Here is a 20,568-nt window from a genome sequence, read left to right on the forward strand (position 1 = left end):
GAGCCAAGGAGGATTTATGAATTAGGCAGAAGGTAGTGCTTTTTTGCAAGTATAATTGTAGTGGGGGTGGGTCCTGAGCACCAAAGTTAGACAGTTACTGAATACTTGCTTTCCAGTTTGTTGTGTTTGAGCTTCAACTTTTGACTAAGCTGAAGTCTGTGTTTCACACTGTAGATTTTTATAATGAAACAATTAGAATAGACCGAAGAGATTGTCTGGTAGAGAGCACAGAGATTTTTCAGATGACAGAACTATGGTCTGAAAGCCTTTGACAGTGTGTTGGCTGAGGTTCACTGTCTCCTGAGCAGGTTGAAAACTCACACTGTGCCTGCCTCTTCCAAGTCCCCCTCAAGTGCACTTTGGTGAAAGGAGGGCTGGGCATTGGTGGTTCAGTTTCTGTCTGGTTTATAACTGCCAGTGTTATTCACGCCAATGTTTTAAAGTCTAGTTTAAATCTTGTTTTCATTTTATTGTGTTTATTTCAGATTGATAAAGAAATTTCAGTAATAGTATAAATGTTTTCCACAGCTATATCCTGATTCCCCAAAGATAATTTGATTCAGTATTCTCTCCCCTACTCCACATGTGAGCACACACATTTTTGTTCCAAAACATTTAAAGATTTAGTGTGTGTGTGTGTGTGTGTGTGTGTGTGTGTGTGTGTGTGTCTGTGTGTGTCTGTGTGTGTCTGTGTGGATGTGTGCCCTTAGAGGCCAAAAGAGAGCTAAAATTACAGGTGGTTGTGAGCTGTCCAGTGTGAGTATGGGAACCAAGCTCTCATCCTCTGAAAGAGCAACAAGCTATCTGTACCCCTGAGCCATCTCTAGCCCCTGTCTGTACCTTTTAAGACTAAACTGAGGTGAGGTGGCACACCTTTAATCCCAGCACTCGGGAAGCAGAGGCAGGTGGATCTCTCGGTTGACTCAAGCCTGGTCTACATAGTGAGTCCCAGGACAACCAGAGCTCCATGGGGACATAGGGAGACCATGTCTCTAAGACAACTGAGAATAAGTTGACAAAGCCAGGAGTTAGTGCACAGCTGTAACTGAAGTACTTGAAAGTCTCAGGAGGATGATGAGCAGTTGCAGGCCAGCATGAGCCGCAGAGCAAACTGTAAAGGGGAGGAGTGACAGTAAGGATCAAAAAGGGGGGTAATGCTGGTGTCTCACTTTCCTGGCTTCTGAGTGTTCATATTTACTAGGTGGGATGTCATAAAAACATTGAAATCATCCTCCAAAATGAACCCAGAATTATGTTCCTTCTCTATGTCATTTACAACTCCTTTAGTCCGAAAGCTTCTCCTCTGTCCCTCATGACCTTGACATTTTCAGGGCACAGTGAGTTCTGATCTGAGGTGTCATGGGGGGGAGGAGGTTCAGCCTCTACTTGTGTCAGGAAGGCTGCATTGGAGCTCCCTCAGTGTGCTGTCAGGAGCAGCAAGCCTTCCTCTGGGCCACTATGTGATACTTAGAGAGATGGCACCTGCCTGGCTCTCAGTGGTAAAGTTGAGGTTTCTCCTCGTGGTTTCATAAATTGAAGTCCACCCTTTGTCATACTTTGGGATGGTCACCTTGTACTGGTGGCAGCTTGGCAATGGTCCCTAATTCTGACATGCCTGGTGGCAGATAGCAGTGTTCCTTCTAATTCTGCCTTCAGGTTGACAGTCTCAGATTCTTGAGGAGTCAGCTCTTGGTGTCTTTTTATTTTATTTTATTTTATTTTATTTTATTTTATTTTATTTTATTTTATTTGGAGACAAGAGTCTCTCTATGTAATACTGACTGCCCTGGGACTTAATAAGTATACCAGGCTAAACTCGAACTCACAGATATCCTCCTGCTTCCTAGCTGCTAGGATTAAAGGCATGTGCCATAATGCTTAATAATGGTAAATGATAATAATCATGCTTAGCCTTACTGTTTTAATTTTGTTTGGAGACTAAGTCTTATTCTGTAACCCACGCTCACCTTGAACTCGCCCCTCAGCCTCCTAAATGCTGTGGCTGTAGGTGTGAGCTACCATGCCTAGCTTAGCTTTCTTATTTTTAATAATTTATTTACTCCATTCTCTGTGGGTTATCATTAATAAACCTATTGCATTGCTCAGTTTTTCCCACTGTGGTGAATCGAAACACCTCAGAATGGATCCTGTCCTTGTCCCTCACCTGCATGGTTCTCGAGTACTTGTTGTTCTCACAGTAAGATGTCCCGAGCTCCTCCACACATTCCCTGTCCCAGCCTAGGAAGTAGACATTCTTCTCAAGGAGCCCTAGTTTCTTTAGCAGATAGCCAGATAGTTGCATTTGGAAACCGAGACCTGGACAGTACATGTCCCTATTGACTATTGGCTTCTCATGTTTCTGGCTCTTCCCAGTAGGGAGAGCAAGGAAGTAAATATGATTCCCGTCACACCTGCCTGCACGTCTCATTCTACCTCCATCTTTCTCTGCGTTTCTCCGTCTCTGTGCACTTGTCTGTATTTCTGTTTGTTCGATTTTTGTATTTATCTCCCTAGGTCAGTTGCATTCACAGTTGGCTCCAACCAGCTCAGCTCTGGTCTCATTGTAGCCTTCGGATTTTCCATGACATCCTTCTCCCAGCAACATGGCCCTCTTTATTTCTATCTCCCTTTCTGTGTCCACTGTCCCAGTACCTGTCAACTCAGACTTGCTGCCCCTCTCCTTTCTTTAGGGATTTGTGACCCTTAGGAATGAGAATTGCTGTATATTCTGTAAATGTTTTAATAGTTGTTACAACTGTGTACAGTTATGGTTTCTTTCGTCACTTTGATGTTTTGTTTGTTTGAGATAACTTCTCAAAGTAGCCCAGCCTGGTTCCAAACTCATTATGTAGACAACCAAGATGACCTTGAACTTCTGATCCTCTTGCCTCCACTTCCTAAGGGCTGAGATAGTGCCATTTTAAATTTCACCACCATTTTAGTAAGCTGCACTTTTGTTCTGTCAAATAGGAAGTCAATGTCTTTCTGGTTGAGAGAGATCAAACTATATTCAAATAAAGAGAAAATGGGCATATTAATTTGTTGTTTTCTAAATTCTGAAAGTAACCTGTTTTGTTTCCAAGATTCCTTTCTGGTTCCCCACAATTTTAAGTCTTTCAAAGAAAAATCTATCTTCAGAGCCAAAGATCTAAAACTGCCTTGTTTTCTAGTATAGATGTTAAACTATTTAGCAACTGCCCTGGGAGAGAGAAAGACAATTTCTCATCTGTCTGAGGGGGCTTTTCCTATTACTGTTTTGGAATAGTCTTATGAAAGCCAGATGGGAAGAGAAGCATTTCTAGGACTACCTACTATGTCTTTTCTAGCTTTTACCCTAATCTTCCACGAGTCAAATAGTTTTGGCATCCATGTGATGGGTAAACTGAGGCAGGAACCTTTTGGTGGTTAGTGCTTAGAGCCACTGACCAGGGTGGATCCAGATTCCTACAGGGGCTGCTGCCAAAGGCAGCCAGAGATTAAAAAAGCTCTGCAGACTTTTTTTCTGAGGGAACAAAACTTAATTTACTGGGGCTGGCATTCTCTGTGGCGAGCAGGAAAATTATGAACTCTTAACTCCTTGAGGCTGGTGGGAAAAATAAGTAAGAAGAGAAAATTCACACATATGTACACACACATACACACACACACACACACACACACACACACACACACACACACACTGAATAGGTGAAACAAAAGATAGAGTCCAATAACTTCATACAAATATACATGCATGCAAATATACATATACACACACACACACACACACACACACACACACACACACATACTTATACATAAATACACATGATTGGTGGATGGAAGAAACAATGTTCCAACCCCCATTCACACAAACTTTATACATCCACATATAGTTGATGGATGGGAGAAACAATGTTCCAGGAACACCATACTAAAGTGTGGTGTTCTATACTTCCTCCCATAACTTATGTACCTCAGCAAAACCTTTCAAGCAGTATATAATTATAATGTGATTACATCTTAGTTTTCTTCTAGTGAATGATGTTTAAAAAAAACAATGTGGTTTCCAATACCTTTACAAGAAATAACATATAGTACAGGTTAAAAAAAAAAACAACACATTATTCTGAAAAACCTACATACATTCATAACCAAGCAACTTGTTATAGCTTAACAAAGTGTAAGCAAGCAAGGTAGTTTTCTCAGCCAGTTTCTTTTACTAGCAGGCAGCAATTTGTGGTTACAAAGAAAGAAGTAATTATTATTTATCTTAATAATCATGTAAGACTCTTAAAAGAATCACAAATCTAAACTTTTATATTAAAATCAGTCATATCTACTTTAAATACTCAGAAGGCATACCTGCTCATCAGGAATTCTTATTAAATACTATCAAGAAGCTGAGGGCAAAATGGATGTAAGAAATCCATTATCACCAGTCCAGCCTCAGTGAGAGTCACCTCAGCCAGCGCTGCCACTGTTCTTGTTCCCCGACCATAAAAGGTCCCTAGCTTAACTAATAAGAATGTGGCTTTCTCAACTTCATATTGTTCCCTAAGATTTTTTACATCAGAGCCAGTAGTAAAAGCATCTCTACATAGCTTCACTAACAACTTTATTCTTTCAAATGTTTTCTAAGGGTGGTGGTCATTATTGACAATCCACATCTCTAAGTTCTTCTCTAGGGTGGTACTAGAATCATTAATCTGCTCCAGCAGCGATGCTTGGAAGAGACCAAGCATTAGTGCTGTGAATGCCAGAGATTCTGTCCAGAATCTGCCCCCTTAAGGTTTTCATATAATTCTTAGACTAAGAGGGATGTGAGGGAAGCAAGCAGAGATCTCCACAACAGCATGAAGTCCTCAGGACACATAGTCCTCAGGGCTGTGCCACACCAAGGCCCACTCATGTGGCCATATTAACCCGTGGGCTGCATTGCATGCGTTCTAAAGCCATTTGCCATTCTTCCTGCATGACGCTCAGCACTCAGTGACATGACTGGGCACAAAACAGCTAAGATTTAGTTTAAGACACTGGTGGTGGTAAGTGTCTCCAGTCTTGGCCAGGCATCCTTTCTGGACAGATAGATTTGACCCATGTACACCCAAGCCAAACACGTGGGATTTGTGTGACTTGCAATTCACAAGTACTGTTCATGGTGAAGTATTCTGACTTACAGATTGGCATTGGACAGAGTGAGCTACATTTGGAGTCAGCTCCATGGCCCCACTGCAGGGATCATGCAGAGAGACTTTGGTTCATCTTTGAATAGATTGCAAATCCTTAGGACTCCTTTGGAGAAAGAAAGTCTGTGGTTATCTTGGTATTGAAGAGACTGGGACTCTAGGAAACACATGAATGAGGATGTTCCTTCCCAGGCCAGAGATAGCAGCAAGGACTTGGAGATCTGGGGGCTGGAAGAATTGCATGATCATTTTCTCTCGCAGGGCTTTCTTGCTTCTTTTCCTAGTATTGATTGGCATAAGCTGTCTGTAGCAGTTGATGGGATGGACAAGCACTGCTGTTGTGGAAGTCATTGCCAGATTGGCCATGATGAGGCCGTACACAATGCTGTTGCTCAGAGTTCAGAACTGAATTTGGCTGGTGGATTCTTATAAGAGAGCTGAGCAGCTGTCCTCAAGCTTCCCAGAATCCCACAGCCTGTGTTCTTGTATGTGCTGTGCTTTCAAGCATGAGGATTGGAATCTTTTTGTTTCACCTCCTGAATTCGTACTAGGAGAGAGCATTAGTAATAGAAGGCCACAAAACCAGTGGGAATTCAGGTTACCCACCCCTTGCGTTGCCCTCAAGTCAGGAGACATTACTGGCGTCTACCCTGACACTTGCTCCTGCCCCAGGAGTCCTGGAAGCAGGTGAAGCTGTGAACAGAATAGAAGACATGGCTCACGGTGAGGCCTTTTATGCAGTTGGCAAGTCTGACAGTTCATAAAACCATTTATAGGAAATGGATTGAGGAAGTATGATAATTTGAAGGATGGTTCTGCATGATTGATTTCCAGCTGGTGGGAATTTGTAGACCATGCATCTGGACATGGGTGTTGTCTGCTGCCAAACTCCAGATGAGCTGCTTTGAAGAATTTTCTTTTTCAGGAGGTGAAGGAGCAGTTCCCTCTCTTTGCCGTTGCTCTCACAGTGTGTCATAATTTACCTTCCCCAAAGAGAGCAAGCCCAGCGGCTGTGGAAAGATGGAGCTTGCTGCATGCCTGTGGCTCCCGCAGATCCATCTTGATTCCTCGTCTGCCCAAAGTAGGACATTCTGGTGGGGAAGGAACCTCCAAAGAGAAACTGCAGGGAGTACTCAGCGCTCTGAAGAGCAGGTGATTGCGAGATGGCCAGAGTAAGGGGTCCTCAAGGGACACTGAAAAGCCCCCAGTGGAGGAATGTTCAAGCAAGGAGCTGTAATAGAGCAGTGGGCACAGTGCTCACTAATGCAGAGGTACAGAGTACCAGGCTCCCTGGAAAGTGTTTCTCTGTCCCATGATGTTATGAAATAGCCAGAGTTCTAGCTTTTTCTGGCTCCTTTTTAAAAAAAAATTTAAATACTTTTATTGGCTTTATGAGTATATATGAGTGCTCCGTTTTCAGACACACCAGAAGAGGGAACCCATTACAGATGGTTGTGAGCCACCATGTGGGTGCTGAGAAGTGAACTCAAGACCTGGAAGAACAGCTGGTGCTCTTAACCAGGGAGGTAGCTCCCCAGCCTGACTCCTGCTCTTTTTAGCAGTACCTGACATTTGCCAAGGACTGACCAGAATGGCCCCTGATAAGAACAGTGGTCCTCAACCTTCCTAATACTGTGACCCTATAATGCAGTTGCTCATGTTGTGGTGACCCCCAGACATAAACTTAATTTATTGCTACTTCATAACTGTAATTTTCTACTGTTATAAATCATAATGTAAATAACTGTGTTTTCCTAAGATCATAGGTGATCCCTGGGAAAGGGTTGTTTGACACACCCCAACTGGGGTCAGGACCTACAAGTTGAGAACTGCTTGCCTAGAGTAATGAGGCAATGAGGGTAGGCATTCTAACACCGGGACTCCTTTTCTGTTCAGAGAGAGAACATTACAGCCTGCAGTCTCGGGGCTTACTGTTATTATCCACATGTAATGGACATGTCTTCCGAGCTCTGTAATTAGCTGTGAATTTGGTTGCTAAGTAAACATCTGTCCTCTGAGCAAGCATGTGCTCCCTCCTCTGCTGGGTGTTCTATCCACTGTGAACTGACCTTCCCCAATCCCCTGGAGCTTGCTGATTCAGCTAGACTGGCTGGAGAGCCCTGGGGTCTGCCTGCTTCTGCCTCCAGAGCTGGGATTCCAGAGGAGCGTTTTCCACATCAGTGCTAGGCATGAACACAGGTCCTTGGGCAGTACAGCAGGCCTGTCATCCGTGGAGTGAAGGGTGAACTGGCCCCCTTTGTTCCTTGTTATTCAGTCTAGGACTCCAGTCTATAGCATGATTTTCTACACACGAGTCTTCCCTCCTCTGCTAAACATTCCTGGAATGCCCTCACAGATATGTCCTGGGTGATTTTTAAATCCTGTCAGGTTGACCCTGAAGGTTTTAACCATTAAACCAAGGAATGATGGAAACAGAATTTTATGTGAATTTCTATTTAGACCAGTGATTTTGAAACAATTCAAGATAGACTATTTAGGATCATAGACATTTTAAATTTTTCTGGAAAAGTCCAAGATATTGTTTTGCTTGGTTAACTGGGATAACTTGGTGATGAAGAATCTGAATCACTGCTCTCACAACTCAGTCTGCAGGGGATGGGAACAGAGGAGGGGACTGTGGCTCTGCAATGAGGGGATGAGGGGCCTGTGGTTCTGTGATGATCTTACCACCGCCCTCCCCACCACAGGCCTGCTAGCTGTTAATTGGCACAGCAGGGTCTATAGCAGTGAGCCTTGGAGAAAACTAATGAGTTGCTCAGACTTAGGGGTCAGTGTCCTCTGTTCAATGAATTGCTTCACAGATAAGGAAACAAAAACATAGGTAAACCTACCTTCTGTGAAACAGACCCACCCAGCTCACCTGGGGCTCCTGGGTGCCTGGCTCATTCCTGAGTTAATCAGTGTATTGATTATGTCAAATATGTAACTCATTTTGGAATTACTAACATTTCAAATTACTATGAGAATTAAAATTTAACAATTCCATAATGAGTCAGTCTCAGTAGCAAACATCAAGATAATCTAAAAATGTTAACAGATTATTACTACCCAGATCAGTTTTTAAAACACTCTTGGGCTGGTGGTACACCTACCTGTAAGTACACATCTAACCCCAGAATTCAAGAGGCAGAGCAGAAGTAGAGGCAGTCAGATCTCTGTGAGTTCAACACCAGCCTGGTCTACAGAGGGAGTTCCAGTACAGCCAGGATTACACAAAGAAACGCTGACTTGAAAAAACAAAACAAAAACACCGTGGACTTTTAAAAATTCATGTACTAAAGCATAGTTTATTAACAGTGCCTTAAGATTATAGTATATGAAATAAATTCGGTGCCCTCTATAGTTCTTGCACAAATCAATTTGAGTAAAAGTCAGTTGATCCATGACACATTTTATCTTTAATTTTTAAATTGTATTTACTGTTTTATTTAGATTTATTTTATGTATGTGAGTACACTGTTGCAGTTTTCAGACACACCAGAAGAGGGCATCAGATCCCATTACAGATGGTTGTGAGTGTGTGTGTGTGTGTGTGTGTGTGTGTGTGTGTGTGTGTGTATGGTGTTGCCTGCGTGCATGTTTCTGCATCACATGCATGTCTGGTGCCCTCTTCTGAGGGCATCAGCTTCCCCTGGAAATGGAACTACAGACAGTTGTAAGCTACTATGGGAATCAAACCCAGGTCCTCTGGAAGAGCAGCCAGTGGACATCGGAGCTATCTCTCCAGCTATATAATACATTTTACATAAAAGGATTTTGAAAACAAAATGGCTGATGAACATCTTTGCTTGAAATCGACTCTAGACAAGTTGGTTGACTCACTAGGTTAATTTTTAATTACATCCAGATAATATATTGGCAAAATATTTTACTTTCATTAGTAAAGCCAGGTTAAGCATGATAATTTGGGTATTGTTATAATTGTATAAATATAATGTTTTAATTTGGGGTTGTTATTTTGTATTTAAATGCTATTTAATATTACATTCTTTAAATCATAATAGCTCATACAAAGTTGTAGCTTTGATGGGGCTTTCTGATTACTAGAAAAAATAATTTGTGACTATATGATTCTCTTAAAAAATGGCATAGGTTGGTGCCGGAGTACTGCTCATCAGATAAGAGCACTTGCTGCACTTGGAGAGGGCCTGAGTTCTGTTCCCTGGAGAACTCTAGTTCTCAGAGATGAGTTCCTCCTTCTGGCCTCTGAGGGTGCTGAATTGCAAATGGTACACATACAGGAGCAAATACTCACATAAACAAGTCTAAAAAATGTTAAGAGGTTTTATTTTTTTCATGTCCTTAACTGCCTTTCTAAAATCTGTGAGTCAAAACTTAATGGTTTCTGTTTTATAATAACACCTGTATGCTCCCAACTTCATTTATTAGTGATTAAAGTCATAGTATCTATCACTCAGAGTTCTACTAAGTAAGGATGAATACTGTTCCTCGCACCATCTGCTGGTAATTAACCGGTGAAAGAAAAAGATCTTAGAGAACATGAAGCCAGCCATGTTCTTAAGAGCTACTCTTCTGTGTTTTGAGCTTGTCCATCTTTGCTAGCAAGGGCTAATCCTGTGTCATTTTTCCCTGTCCAAGGTTCCTCAGTGGTGTGCTGAATACTGCCTTTCCATCCATTACCAGCACGGGGGCGTGATATGCACACAGGTCCACAAGCAGACGGCAGTCCAGCTGGCCCTGCGGGTAGCCGACGAGATGGATGTTAATATTGGTCACGAAGTTGGCTATGTGATCCCCTTTGAGAACTGCTGCACCACTGAAACAATCCTGAGGTTTGTATAGCGACGCCTCACCACAGCCTAGGTGTGGTTTCTATAATCCTCAGAGTGTTGGCCTGGCCCTCGGCGTGTCAGGCTCTCCTGGTGTAATGACTGCCCTCTCTTGCCTGACACACACCCCTCCTTCTTTTCCCTCCTTGGTATTCTCCGTTGTCTAAACTCCTGTGATTATAATCCTCAGGGGGAAAATTACAACTTGTTAGTTTCACCCAAGACTTTCTTTCTTGTACTTAGAGAGCTGTACCTCCTGGTGAGTTCATGTCATTGACCATGTGCCGCCATGTGGCCCCTGAGGCTCTGTGTGACACCTATGTTTCCACATCTATGTCTTATAGCTGTCTACCCATCTCTAGCCATACTTTTTGGCTACTTTATTGGGTCCTATTATCTACCACTCTTCCCACCCCCACCATTAGGTAGGAGAGAAAGATTAGAAGGGAAATGGAGCACAGACCTCTTTAGACCACTTCCTGCTGACTAGGGGCATCAAGTTTCTAGGGGCAAGTTCAATTTTAGTCAAAATATCTCCCACCAGCAAAAGCTGCAGCCTCCACCGGCCCTCTCTGGGTTCTCAAAGTTACACATTCTCAAACGTCCCCAGAATTCCAAACATAAACTATCTGCAGCTGGCAGAAATCACGCCCCCTCCTAGAGCACAAGACAGTAATATTTAGCAGCTGTGAACAACCTGAAGCAGCCCCACATCCCACACCTGGGATTAAAACAAAAACATTCACATGACTGGGTTTTTAAAGAAACAAGTTCTCACCCCACCCATCACTGTACTTGTCCTGTCTGTTGCTTCTTCTGGGATTGGCCAATTCTTTCTAGTCACTCAGAACTCAATGCAAGGGTCACCTGCACCAGGAGGGCTCCCCTGACCTGTGGAGTGAGCTGTCTTTGAGGCTGCAGTAAGCTATGTTATCAGATGTTTGTATTAACTTTCTGTATCAAGCTTACCTGAGCTCAAGAGATCAGGCTTTGGGCTGGCTTCAGAGCAGGAAAAAGAAATGCATAGAGAACTGAAGGGGGAGAGCTGGAAAAGTAACTTCTCAAGGCCAGAGCTTCTCTGAATATATTCTATCTCCCTCATAGACAGACAGTGCCTGTGCCTATCCCACTCTGAAAGGAATAGCCAAAACTGCTTGTAGCCAGAGGTGACCACCCCATGGGCTTCAGGGCCCTGGACACTGTCTTCCGTCTAGGAGCTCAAGAGATCAGAATACAATATACTGGTCTCAGGGCCAGAATATCTGCACACTCATGTAGCATGCTGGTTGGTGCATGGCATTCCTGATGATTAGTGTTGCTTCAACTAATCACAGGGCAGGGGTGGCATTCTGCACACTGCTGTCCCTGCATCTGATATGCTTGTCCTGTAGAGAATGTTCCCCAACTTGGTGGTGGGAGGAGGGAGTACTGCCCTGGCCCAAGCTTGGAAGGCCATTCAGAACGCCCTTGTGACTCACTGTTAGAAGCAAGTGTCCAGCCATAGGGAATGTTTAGGCCAGTAACACCTTGACCTAAATAAGGTTCTTCAGGCTGTTTTACTTTTGTAAAAATCCACAATGTATGGAGCTATTGGGTGTATATGTACTTGTAAACTACTACTATATACAGGTCACATACAAAAAAAAGTACCCCTTCTCTGACTCTTAGGAACTCACAAACTAGTTGGAGATTGGTTACACAGGACAAAAGAAACAACGGGACGACTGAGGAGGGAGATTACTTAAGCTTAGCATTTCCAGTCACTATTTTGACTCAGGTGGGGTGTTGAGAAAAGGCTCATTCTGTAGCCAAGGCTAGTCCAAAGCCCTTAGTCCTCCTGTCCCCACCTCTGCTCCTCCATTTTTATTTTTCATTCTTTGAAGTAGCCTTTGAATTGTCTGTTTTAATCGAATAATGGCTTCACCTAAGTTCTGCAGTCACTGCTTCTAGACTCTGAAAGTTTTTGGAAAGAGCTCTTAGATGTAACAGTTTTTATGTTAATGAATCATAATGTTAAGTTATTATTATGATGATTATTATGATTATTATTGAGAAAGTCATGGAAGTACTTATCCTGGGATATACTATCATTGTAAGAGTGTAGCAGAACATACTTTGTATGCTTTAGACTTCACTTTAGTAAGATTATTTTAAACACTGGATTCTGTCAGGCAGAAGCAGCACTGAGTTTCCATGTTAAAGTGTTGACTCTGAGTGGGAGCCCTAAGGCTTGGGGTAAGTCATAGCTCATGTGGATGGAATGTTCTGGCTACTGTAGGTTCTGTTCTCTACTGCTCAGACTGCCTTTCCTGTCCTCACTGCAAGAACTTGTTAGCAGGACAGAGAAGGGTCTGAAATTGAAGGTGGCCCAAAGATTTAAAAGCCCCTACAGTAAAAGAAAAGAATAACCCTACTTTCCTCTCAGAATGCTGTCTGCCTAGGATGCCTTGTGGCTCCTCAGCCAGATTCTCGAGCTTTCTAGCAGGGACTCTGCATAGGTTCCCAACCAGAGTTCTCTGTGTTCCAGTCTCCTCATTTGAAAAAAACAGTGGCTGTTCCAGGGGCATTAAAAGGAATAAATGGCTGAGTAGATAGGCCGGAAGCCTGGTGTGAGTGGTGGCTAGTTTACAGTTACAATTAAAGGTAACTAAAGATTCACAATTTTTACCAGAACAAATTTGTTTTCCTGGAGAGGTATGCTGGCTGTGATTTTTCCTGCCCTCCGATTGAATGACAATCTAAAACCACAGATGTTTCTCAGTGGGGCAGGGCCTTACACATGCTGGTCAAGTGCTCTACTGTGGAGCTGCTTTCCAGCCCATCAGTCAGAAACTTTAAAGGTCTTTACTAATTAGAGAGCTCGTGTCCTATATCCAGTTTTATCTTTGCTTTCTTTGCAACCCTACTGGGTACATCCCAGATACCTGATAGAGATAGGGTGGCCTGCCTGTGTGCCTGCTTTCCATTTGTTTTTTTAATGATATTAAAAAACAAACAGGGCTGGAGAGATGCCTTAGTGGTTAAGAATGCTGACTACTCTTCCAGAAGTCCTGAGTTCAATTCCCAGCAACCACATGGTGCCTCACAACCATTTGTAATAGGATCTGATGCCTTCTTCTGGTATGTCTGAGGACAGCTACAGTGTACTCATATACATAAAAAGTAAATAATTATTTAAAAAAAAGAAACCAAACAAGCAATTTAGCTCTTTATGCTTTTTTTCTGGCCTTTTCAGATAGTAGACACCGAAATTCTGCGTGCCTGAAAGTGCTTTTTTCTATGTATACCACAGTCTCCTGTGCATCAGCTTCCTGTGCATGGGTCTGCTGTGCAGTGGGGCTCCTATGAAGTGGGGCTCCTGTTCATCAGGTCTCCTATGCAGTGGATCTCCTGTGCATCAGGTGTGGCTCTTAAACCTCTTCAGTTTTCAGAACTGAAAGTTTTGAAAGTTTTCATTAGGGTCAAACTCAGTATTAAAGTATTTCAGAAAAAAATTTAGAAGATACAAATATTAATACAACTTTGTTATTCTTGGCTCTTACAAGTCTTGAGAATTTAAGGTGTTAACTGTGTTACATTACCTATCACACTGACAGCATCTCTATGTAGTTACCATGACAACATTTTTAAAGCATTGTTTACATGGAATCTTATTAATGTAAAAATGAGAAATGAATCTTGCCAGGCTTGGTGGAATATACCTTTAATTCCAGAATGCCAAAGGCAAAGACAGGATTTCTGAGGCCAGGAAAGTCTACATAGTGAGCTCCAGCCCAGCCAGTGTTACAGGATGACGTGGAACGGAGAGGGAGAAGAGAAGAGAAGAGAAGAGAAGAGAGGGAGGGAAGGAAAGGGGGAGGGAGGGAGAGAATTGCATCACTATGCTGAATTTAGCTGAGTTTTAAATAGGCCACCGATCTCTTTTGAACCAAGGCTGGATATATTTACATAACTCATGCCTCCTCCACTTTATAGGAAGCTTGGTTTTGAGGAAGCTGAGCGCTGACTAGATGGTTACTCAGCCGAGCTTTGCTGAAAAGGAACAAGGCCATATTTGTGACATGAAAGGAACTGACATAAACATAATTTGCTTTGAAATAGGGCAGCAGTAGCTTAGGTCTTTGTGTCCTGGCTAACTTTGGCAGAAAGTGCCTGGAAAGCTAGATCTTGGATGTCTTTGTCTGCATCGTGCATGAAATGCAATGATATTGTACTCAGAAAAACTTCACTCTTAGGTTTGGTCATTGAAGAATGATCCTCAATTTGATACTGCTCACTTGGTAAGACACAGGAGGAGTATATATGAGCAGAAGGCGGAGTGAAGCTTTGATCTCATAAAGTGGAAGGAAGAGTCAAATCTAAAATCTTACCATCCAAACCCTGGTACCTCAGGAAGTAGTCTCTGATTTGACAACAGCATCAAATATGATAAATCATTTGCTTCACATCTTAACCCTGAGCTGGATATGGTGGTGTGTGCCTTTAATTCTTGTGTGGAGTAAGAATTTTGGGGTTAACCTGGGCTACATTGTAAGTTCCAGGCAAGCCATGCCTACATAGTGAGAACCTGTCTCAAAAAACAAACAAAACAAACCTTGACTCTATCTTTTTAACCCTTGCTAGACTCCTTAAACTGTTGTTGGCCCATTTTCTTTACTTATAAATGGGAAGGGTAACATCTTCCCTCGGGATTTATTCTGGAGATTAGATGAGAAATGTGTATATTGGCCCAGGGCCCAAACTAGAAACTAAAAGGAAATGCTTGCTTCTATACTCTGTCCCCAGTTCTACCAGGTTTGGTTTGTCTGAGGGCTTCACTGTATTCAGAACAGTCTCCTCAGAACTGAAACTTGTCTTCGTGAAGCACACAGAGAGCAAAGCCAGCCAAGTGAGCCATGAATAGGTCTCCTCAGAGGAAAAAAGCAAGTGTTCACTCGATTCCTGGGCTGATACAGCCACCTCTGTCCATTGGGGGCAGAGTGGAAGCTCTCCCCAAATTCAAGCTAAATGTCAGCCAAGGGCCAGCATTGCCAGCAGACCATTCAACCTCAGTCTTAAGTGCTGGTAGAGGTGGAAAATCCGTAAGACTTCCTCTTCAAACAGTAATCTGTATGAATTCAGAAAGAAATCTTTAAGATAGTGGGTCATTACCATGTGGCCTTTACATTTTCTTTAATATCTCAAAGGCTCTGGGGGCGGGGAATTTATTAAAACACTAATGAAGGAGGCTGAAGCTGGAAGATTTTTAATTTGAGGCCAATATCTTAGACAAATAAAATCACTAATACCACCACCACCCTGCCCCATCAGACATGCTAACCAGTTTGCACAAGCACTCCAAACTGGTGATTACTGTACAGCTACTTCTGTTTGCTCTTATTTGAGCAACATTTCAAACTTAATGATGTTAGCACCTTGGTAACACAGTTGCCACCAGCAACCCCCAGTGAGAATCTTAATTTGAGTAGCTGGGCCATGAACCGGAGTTCTTTCCTTGTAAAGTGTATGGCAGTACCCAGAGTGCCACCAATGACAGGAGGGGAGGTAACTGTCCAGCAAGGATGTTCCACTATAATACTGTTTAGTTTACAAAGCTTCAGGCAAATGATAAGTGCATTTCTCATCATTTGTACCAGTGAGTTTGCATAAGCTTGTGATTAACAGCAGGACACTTGGTTGTGGTGATCAATGGTTGCAGGTCTCTGTAAGGAGAGGCCTCTGACCAGGGTTCTGTGGTAAGCCTTGAGGACTCACTGAACATGTACAAAGGACATTTAAAATGTGATAATGTGGGGTTCTGTGCTGTGGCCCTACAGATTCAAAGGAATCTTGGCTCTAAGGAAAAAATGCAACCTGTGCTGCAAAAAAAGGGCCGAGCGTACGCGTGTATTTCAGGGAGTCCTTTACATGGTGTTCATGAGAATTCTCTAACCTGAATGTGTCTTCTGTGTAGGTACTGCACGGATGACATGCTGCAGAGAGAAATGATGTCCAATCCTTTCCTGGGTAGCTATGGTGTCATCATCTTAGACGATGTTCATGAGAGAAGCCTGGCGACTGACGTGCTGCTCGGACTCCTTAAAGATGTGCTGCTGGCAAGACCAGAGCTGAAGCTCATTGTTAACTGCTCACCTCTGCTCGTCAGCAAACTCAGTTCCTACTATGGAAATGTGCCTCTCATAGAAGTGAGAAATAAGCACCCCGTGGAGGTGGTGTACCTTAGTGGGACTCAGAAGGATTCCTTCGAGAAAGATTCCTTTGAGTCTGTCATTCGCCTTATCTTTGAAATCCACCGCTCGGGTGAGAAGGGGGATGTCGTGGTCTTCCTGACCTGTGAACAAGTAAGTTTAGTCGCATTCCGACCCATCCGAGTGTTGTCAGAGGCTTTCCTTTGGGAAGCTTTTCCATCAGCAACTCCTGGTTCCCATTGCATAGCCACTGTGCAAATGTTGCCTACAGCACATGTCATCCTGCACATAGGCTGTGGCACAGAGCCTGCCGGGGGTGAGAAGGAATGGGGTAGCATCTTGAGGATCCAGGACCCAGCTTGGTGGAGGCTGGCCATCTCTCATGGAGACATAGTGGACACAGAGGACTCCACACTCTGCTGCTCTTTTCAAAGACGAGCAGGCTGATCTACCCCGGCCTCCAGTGTTGCCGTGCTCGGTATGAAGCAGGTGTGCAGGAGTTCTAGTGATTAACAGGAACTGGAAAGTGTGGGATAAAGGTTGACTTACAAAGGAGTGAGCCCCTGCCTTGGTGTGGATCTGCCAGGATGGGGGTGGGCGTGGGAGGGCGTAGCTCAGAGGTGTGACCTCAATTCGGGCTCAGAACTAAAGGAGCCATGAGACTTAACTTTGTTTCCTTAGGGAAGTTTAGAATGTCATGTGCATAAGGACATTTATCAGTTGTTTGTGTAGATGATACACATTCTTCTGAATACTAATCTTCTATGGTAGCGATTTATTGACATAATTTAGAATGTTTAAAAAGGCTCTTGGGGCAGTAACAGTATGATTATGGGGCAGAGCGGAGCCTGAGGAAGGGAACCACAGTCAAGTTAGGCCTCTAAACATTTGAAAGTTGAAACTGCCAGATGGAGACGGGAGAAGCAGTTGTCTTTGAGGTTAAAATCAAAACTTTCAAACCAGCCAGGTGCAGGCAGGCTTGTAGCCACAGACTCACCAAACTGAACTGTGAGGTTAGAGAATCAGAAGGTGGAAGCTAGCCTTGGCTTAGAGTGAAACTGTCATCAAAGAAAAAAATCCCAAACGGATGCTTTGGAAATGAAAGGTCATAACAGGGTTGGCATAGAGGATGTCTTAGAGTCTTTGATCCTTGTAAATGTAATGGAACCTTTACATCAGTGACATGGGACCTTTTAACTGGTGAGCGCTAGCAGTAGCAGTCCATGGAACTTAGAAAGTGTCCTTTCTGATACGGACCAGTAGACATGGCAGTCTCCTATGGAAGTGACAGCCATGAGAGCTGCAGGGAGCTCTCGCCTTCCTGGGCCGGAGAGCAGAGATGCTGCTGCAGGGGCCGTGCTGGGCTCCTTATCCCATGCACAGCAGCTGCCCTGCCCTGCCCTGCCGCCCCACTCTTGCTGGTCCTGCAGATTTGCCAGAAAGCCAGCTTTGTCTCTCGTTCCATCCGGAGCGCTCCAGGTCTGCTGCCTTCCAAGCTTACCACTGTGGTCCTGATGAGCTCTCCTCAGCCATGTCCTGTCTCACAGTCCCTGATCAGAGCTCTTGGTTATTTGCCTCATGATACTCAAAGCTGTGATTTCTACACTCAATTAAAACCTGCTGTGGTCCTTCAGTACCATATAAGGCAAACATAGGTGAAAGCTGTTTTTAAGAAATTCAAATTGTGGAGACTGGAGAGATGGCTCAGCGGTAAGAGCACTGACTGCTCTTCCAGAGGTCCTGAGTTCAATTCCCAGCCATCACAACCATCTGTAATGGAATTCAATGCCCTCTTCTGGTGTGTCTGAAGACAGCTATAGTGTAGTCAAATAAATAAAATAAATAAATCTTCAACAAAAGAAATTAAAATTGCAGACATTGCCACTGACAGTGGTTTTGGGAGTCAGCTGTGCACTCTTCTTAGGTGTGTCCCCACACCTGCTGTGAGCTGGTCCCTATGATAGTGGCTTCCATGTGACGCAGTCTGACCAGACTGAGCACCTGGGTGCTTCCAGCCTTCTTTAACCTGAGAACAAAATCTGAGATAAATTAGCAGATATAAGTTAAGTTCATAGTGTTTAGTCCAACCAGATCACTGTAAGGGACCAGCAGGCTGGTTTTCAAGGGTTGGTGTTTCCTGGGAGCTGCTCTGCATGGCTGCGGGACCTCTCTGACCTCAGATACCTTCTCTCGGTGGCTGCTGTGGTCTCCAGCAGACGAGTAGTCACAGCAGAGTCCTACAGACTTACTGAACAGGAACTGAGGGAATAAACTGGATGTGGTGGGGCGGGATCTCTCTGCCTATTTCACAGAGTGAGTTCCAGGATAGCCAGGGGTGGGGCGAGAGAGCCTGTCTTCAAAAAAAAAAAAAAAAAAAAGGCCTCAAAGCTGTGTCAGCTGTGCTTGAGGAGCAGGAAGTTACCTATAACCTATAGGGCTTTTCTATGTCCCAGTTCCTGCATAATGACATAGAGATTTGTTTATGTATTTATGCCTAGGCCTTATGCTAGGCTTGCTCCCAGCTCTTACCTTAACCTGTTTATACTGTTCTATGTCTACCACATGGCTGGTTACCTCTCCTCCGAGTCCGAGTAGCAAACCTTCCCACACCTAACTCTTCTCCAGAGTTCCTCTGCCGTTGCCCCACCTTCTGTGTTCAATCAGAGGGTGCCTTAGGCAGGCAAGGAAGTACGGAGACACATCTTTACACCCTGTGTATAAACATTATCTCTGTAGTTACCAAAATTATTTTTTCAACAATATTTTAAGAGGAAGTAATTCTTTTGCTGCTGTATATCGTTCATTTATTTCATCTTTTAGACAGGAAATTAACCACCTAATCCTTCACCCCCTGTCTCCCATACGCCAGCAAGATAAAATTTTCTCTTACTATTCTAGTTGACCTGTTTTTCACTGTTTGAGATATAGACAGTTGTACTATTTGCTTAGTTTGAGAGGAAAAGATTTTGTCAAAGTAAAGTGTGTATGTGCCTGAGAGGACAACTTGAGAACAGGCCTCCTGGGAACAGCTCACCCCGGATCCCTCCTCCAAAACCCTCCAGTGATGAGACCCACTGTACAACAGTGTAGAAAGGAAGGCACCATGAGCTAAAGATGGGGAGATGGGGATGGAGACTCAAAAACCACAGAGGTCATGGGAGGCCAACTTTTCAGTTTGGGGGTTTGAGTGAACTGATGATTCTGATAAGCCAGGTGAAGTTCCTATTTGGTGGCTTGCCTTGTATTTTAAAAGATGGAAAATTTGCAACTATTAATAGATTAAGTAACATCTATTCTCAAAAATGAGCTGGGATTTGAGAACTGTGCAAACCAAAATACTTTGCCTTCAGGCTTTCCCTGATTGCATTTATTCTTTTCCCCATATGTGTGATGTGTACTTGAACAGATTGTTCTAAATGCCCCCTGCTCACCTTACAGCTTTACTGCCGCCCCTTTGAAATATATGTGGGGCAAATGATATCTAAGGTGACCTAAGCAAAGCTCCGGGTCCTGTGGCCTTGACCTCATGTCAATCCTCCTGCCTCCACCCCTGGCCCTGGGAATCCAGGCATGAGCCATCACACCTGGCCGGTATGCTTTCCTTTATAGAAACCATAGGTGCTGTTGAGCAGTGCTTAGTTCCATTGGCTCAGAACAGAGGTGTGAGGATGAGTTTGATTTCTCTGCTCACAGTAAAGTGTCTGAGGAGTGGCATCAAGCTGGGAGAACAGTAGAAGAAAGAGAAGCAGGTAGGACATCTTCAGAGAGGAAAGTCATTCCAGACTAGAGACAATGAAATTGTATAGAAATCACATTTAACCTGCCTAAAGGATGATTCCATCCCCTCTCCTTACTTAAGGCAACAGCTTAGCTGTTTCTTTGTGTGTATTATTGCCTAAAACTGTACAGAATTGTAGGATTTTTTTTTTACTGAAACTGTTACTTATTCTCTCGGATATTTATTTTTTCACTTTAGGATATTGAAAAAATCTATGAAATTGTGTGTCAGGAAGGATCCAACTTAAACCCAGACGTGGGAGAGCTGGTGGTCATTCCTTTGTATCCCAAAGAGAAATGCAGCCTGTTCAGGCCAGTGGATGAAACCGAGAAAAGATGTCAAGTGTATCAGAGACGGGTGGTGCTGACCACCAGCTGCGGGGAGTCTCTGATCTGGAGCCACACAGTCAAATTTGTTATTGATATTGGTCTGGAAAGAAGACAGGTAATTACCATACTGGGCCCACAGTTGGTCAACCATCACTGGCACCCACTTGCTAGGTTCCTACTACATCAGTAGCCAAAAAGTGAGGATGCATTGCTACCCAGGGTTCTCATTATTGGGTCAGATATGCTCAGAGTAGTTGTAGCTGTCAATTAAAGTCTTGGCTGTATCTCATTAGC

General features: G+C 43.6%; 1 protein-coding gene across 1 annotated transcript in view; it reads left to right on the forward strand.

The window, feature by feature from the left end:
• The window catches only part of DHX32 (DEAH-box helicase 32 (putative)), a 53,631-nt gene that overhangs the window by 18,286 nt on the left and 14,777 nt on the right, over positions 1–20,568 (forward strand). The window contains exons 3-5 of the mRNA XM_080912605.1: positions 9,789–9,982; positions 15,933–16,320; positions 20,144–20,389. Coding sequence (XP_080768731.1) covers positions 9,789–9,982; positions 15,933–16,320; positions 20,144–20,389 — 828 coding nt within the window. The remainder of the gene's footprint in view (positions 1–9,788; positions 9,983–15,932; positions 16,321–20,143; positions 20,390–20,568) is intronic.

This window comes from Micromys minutus, assembly GCF_963924665.1.
Source record: "Micromys minutus genome assembly, chromosome: 2".
NCBI classification, from domain to species: Eukaryota; Metazoa; Chordata; class Mammalia; order Rodentia; family Muridae; genus Micromys; species Micromys minutus.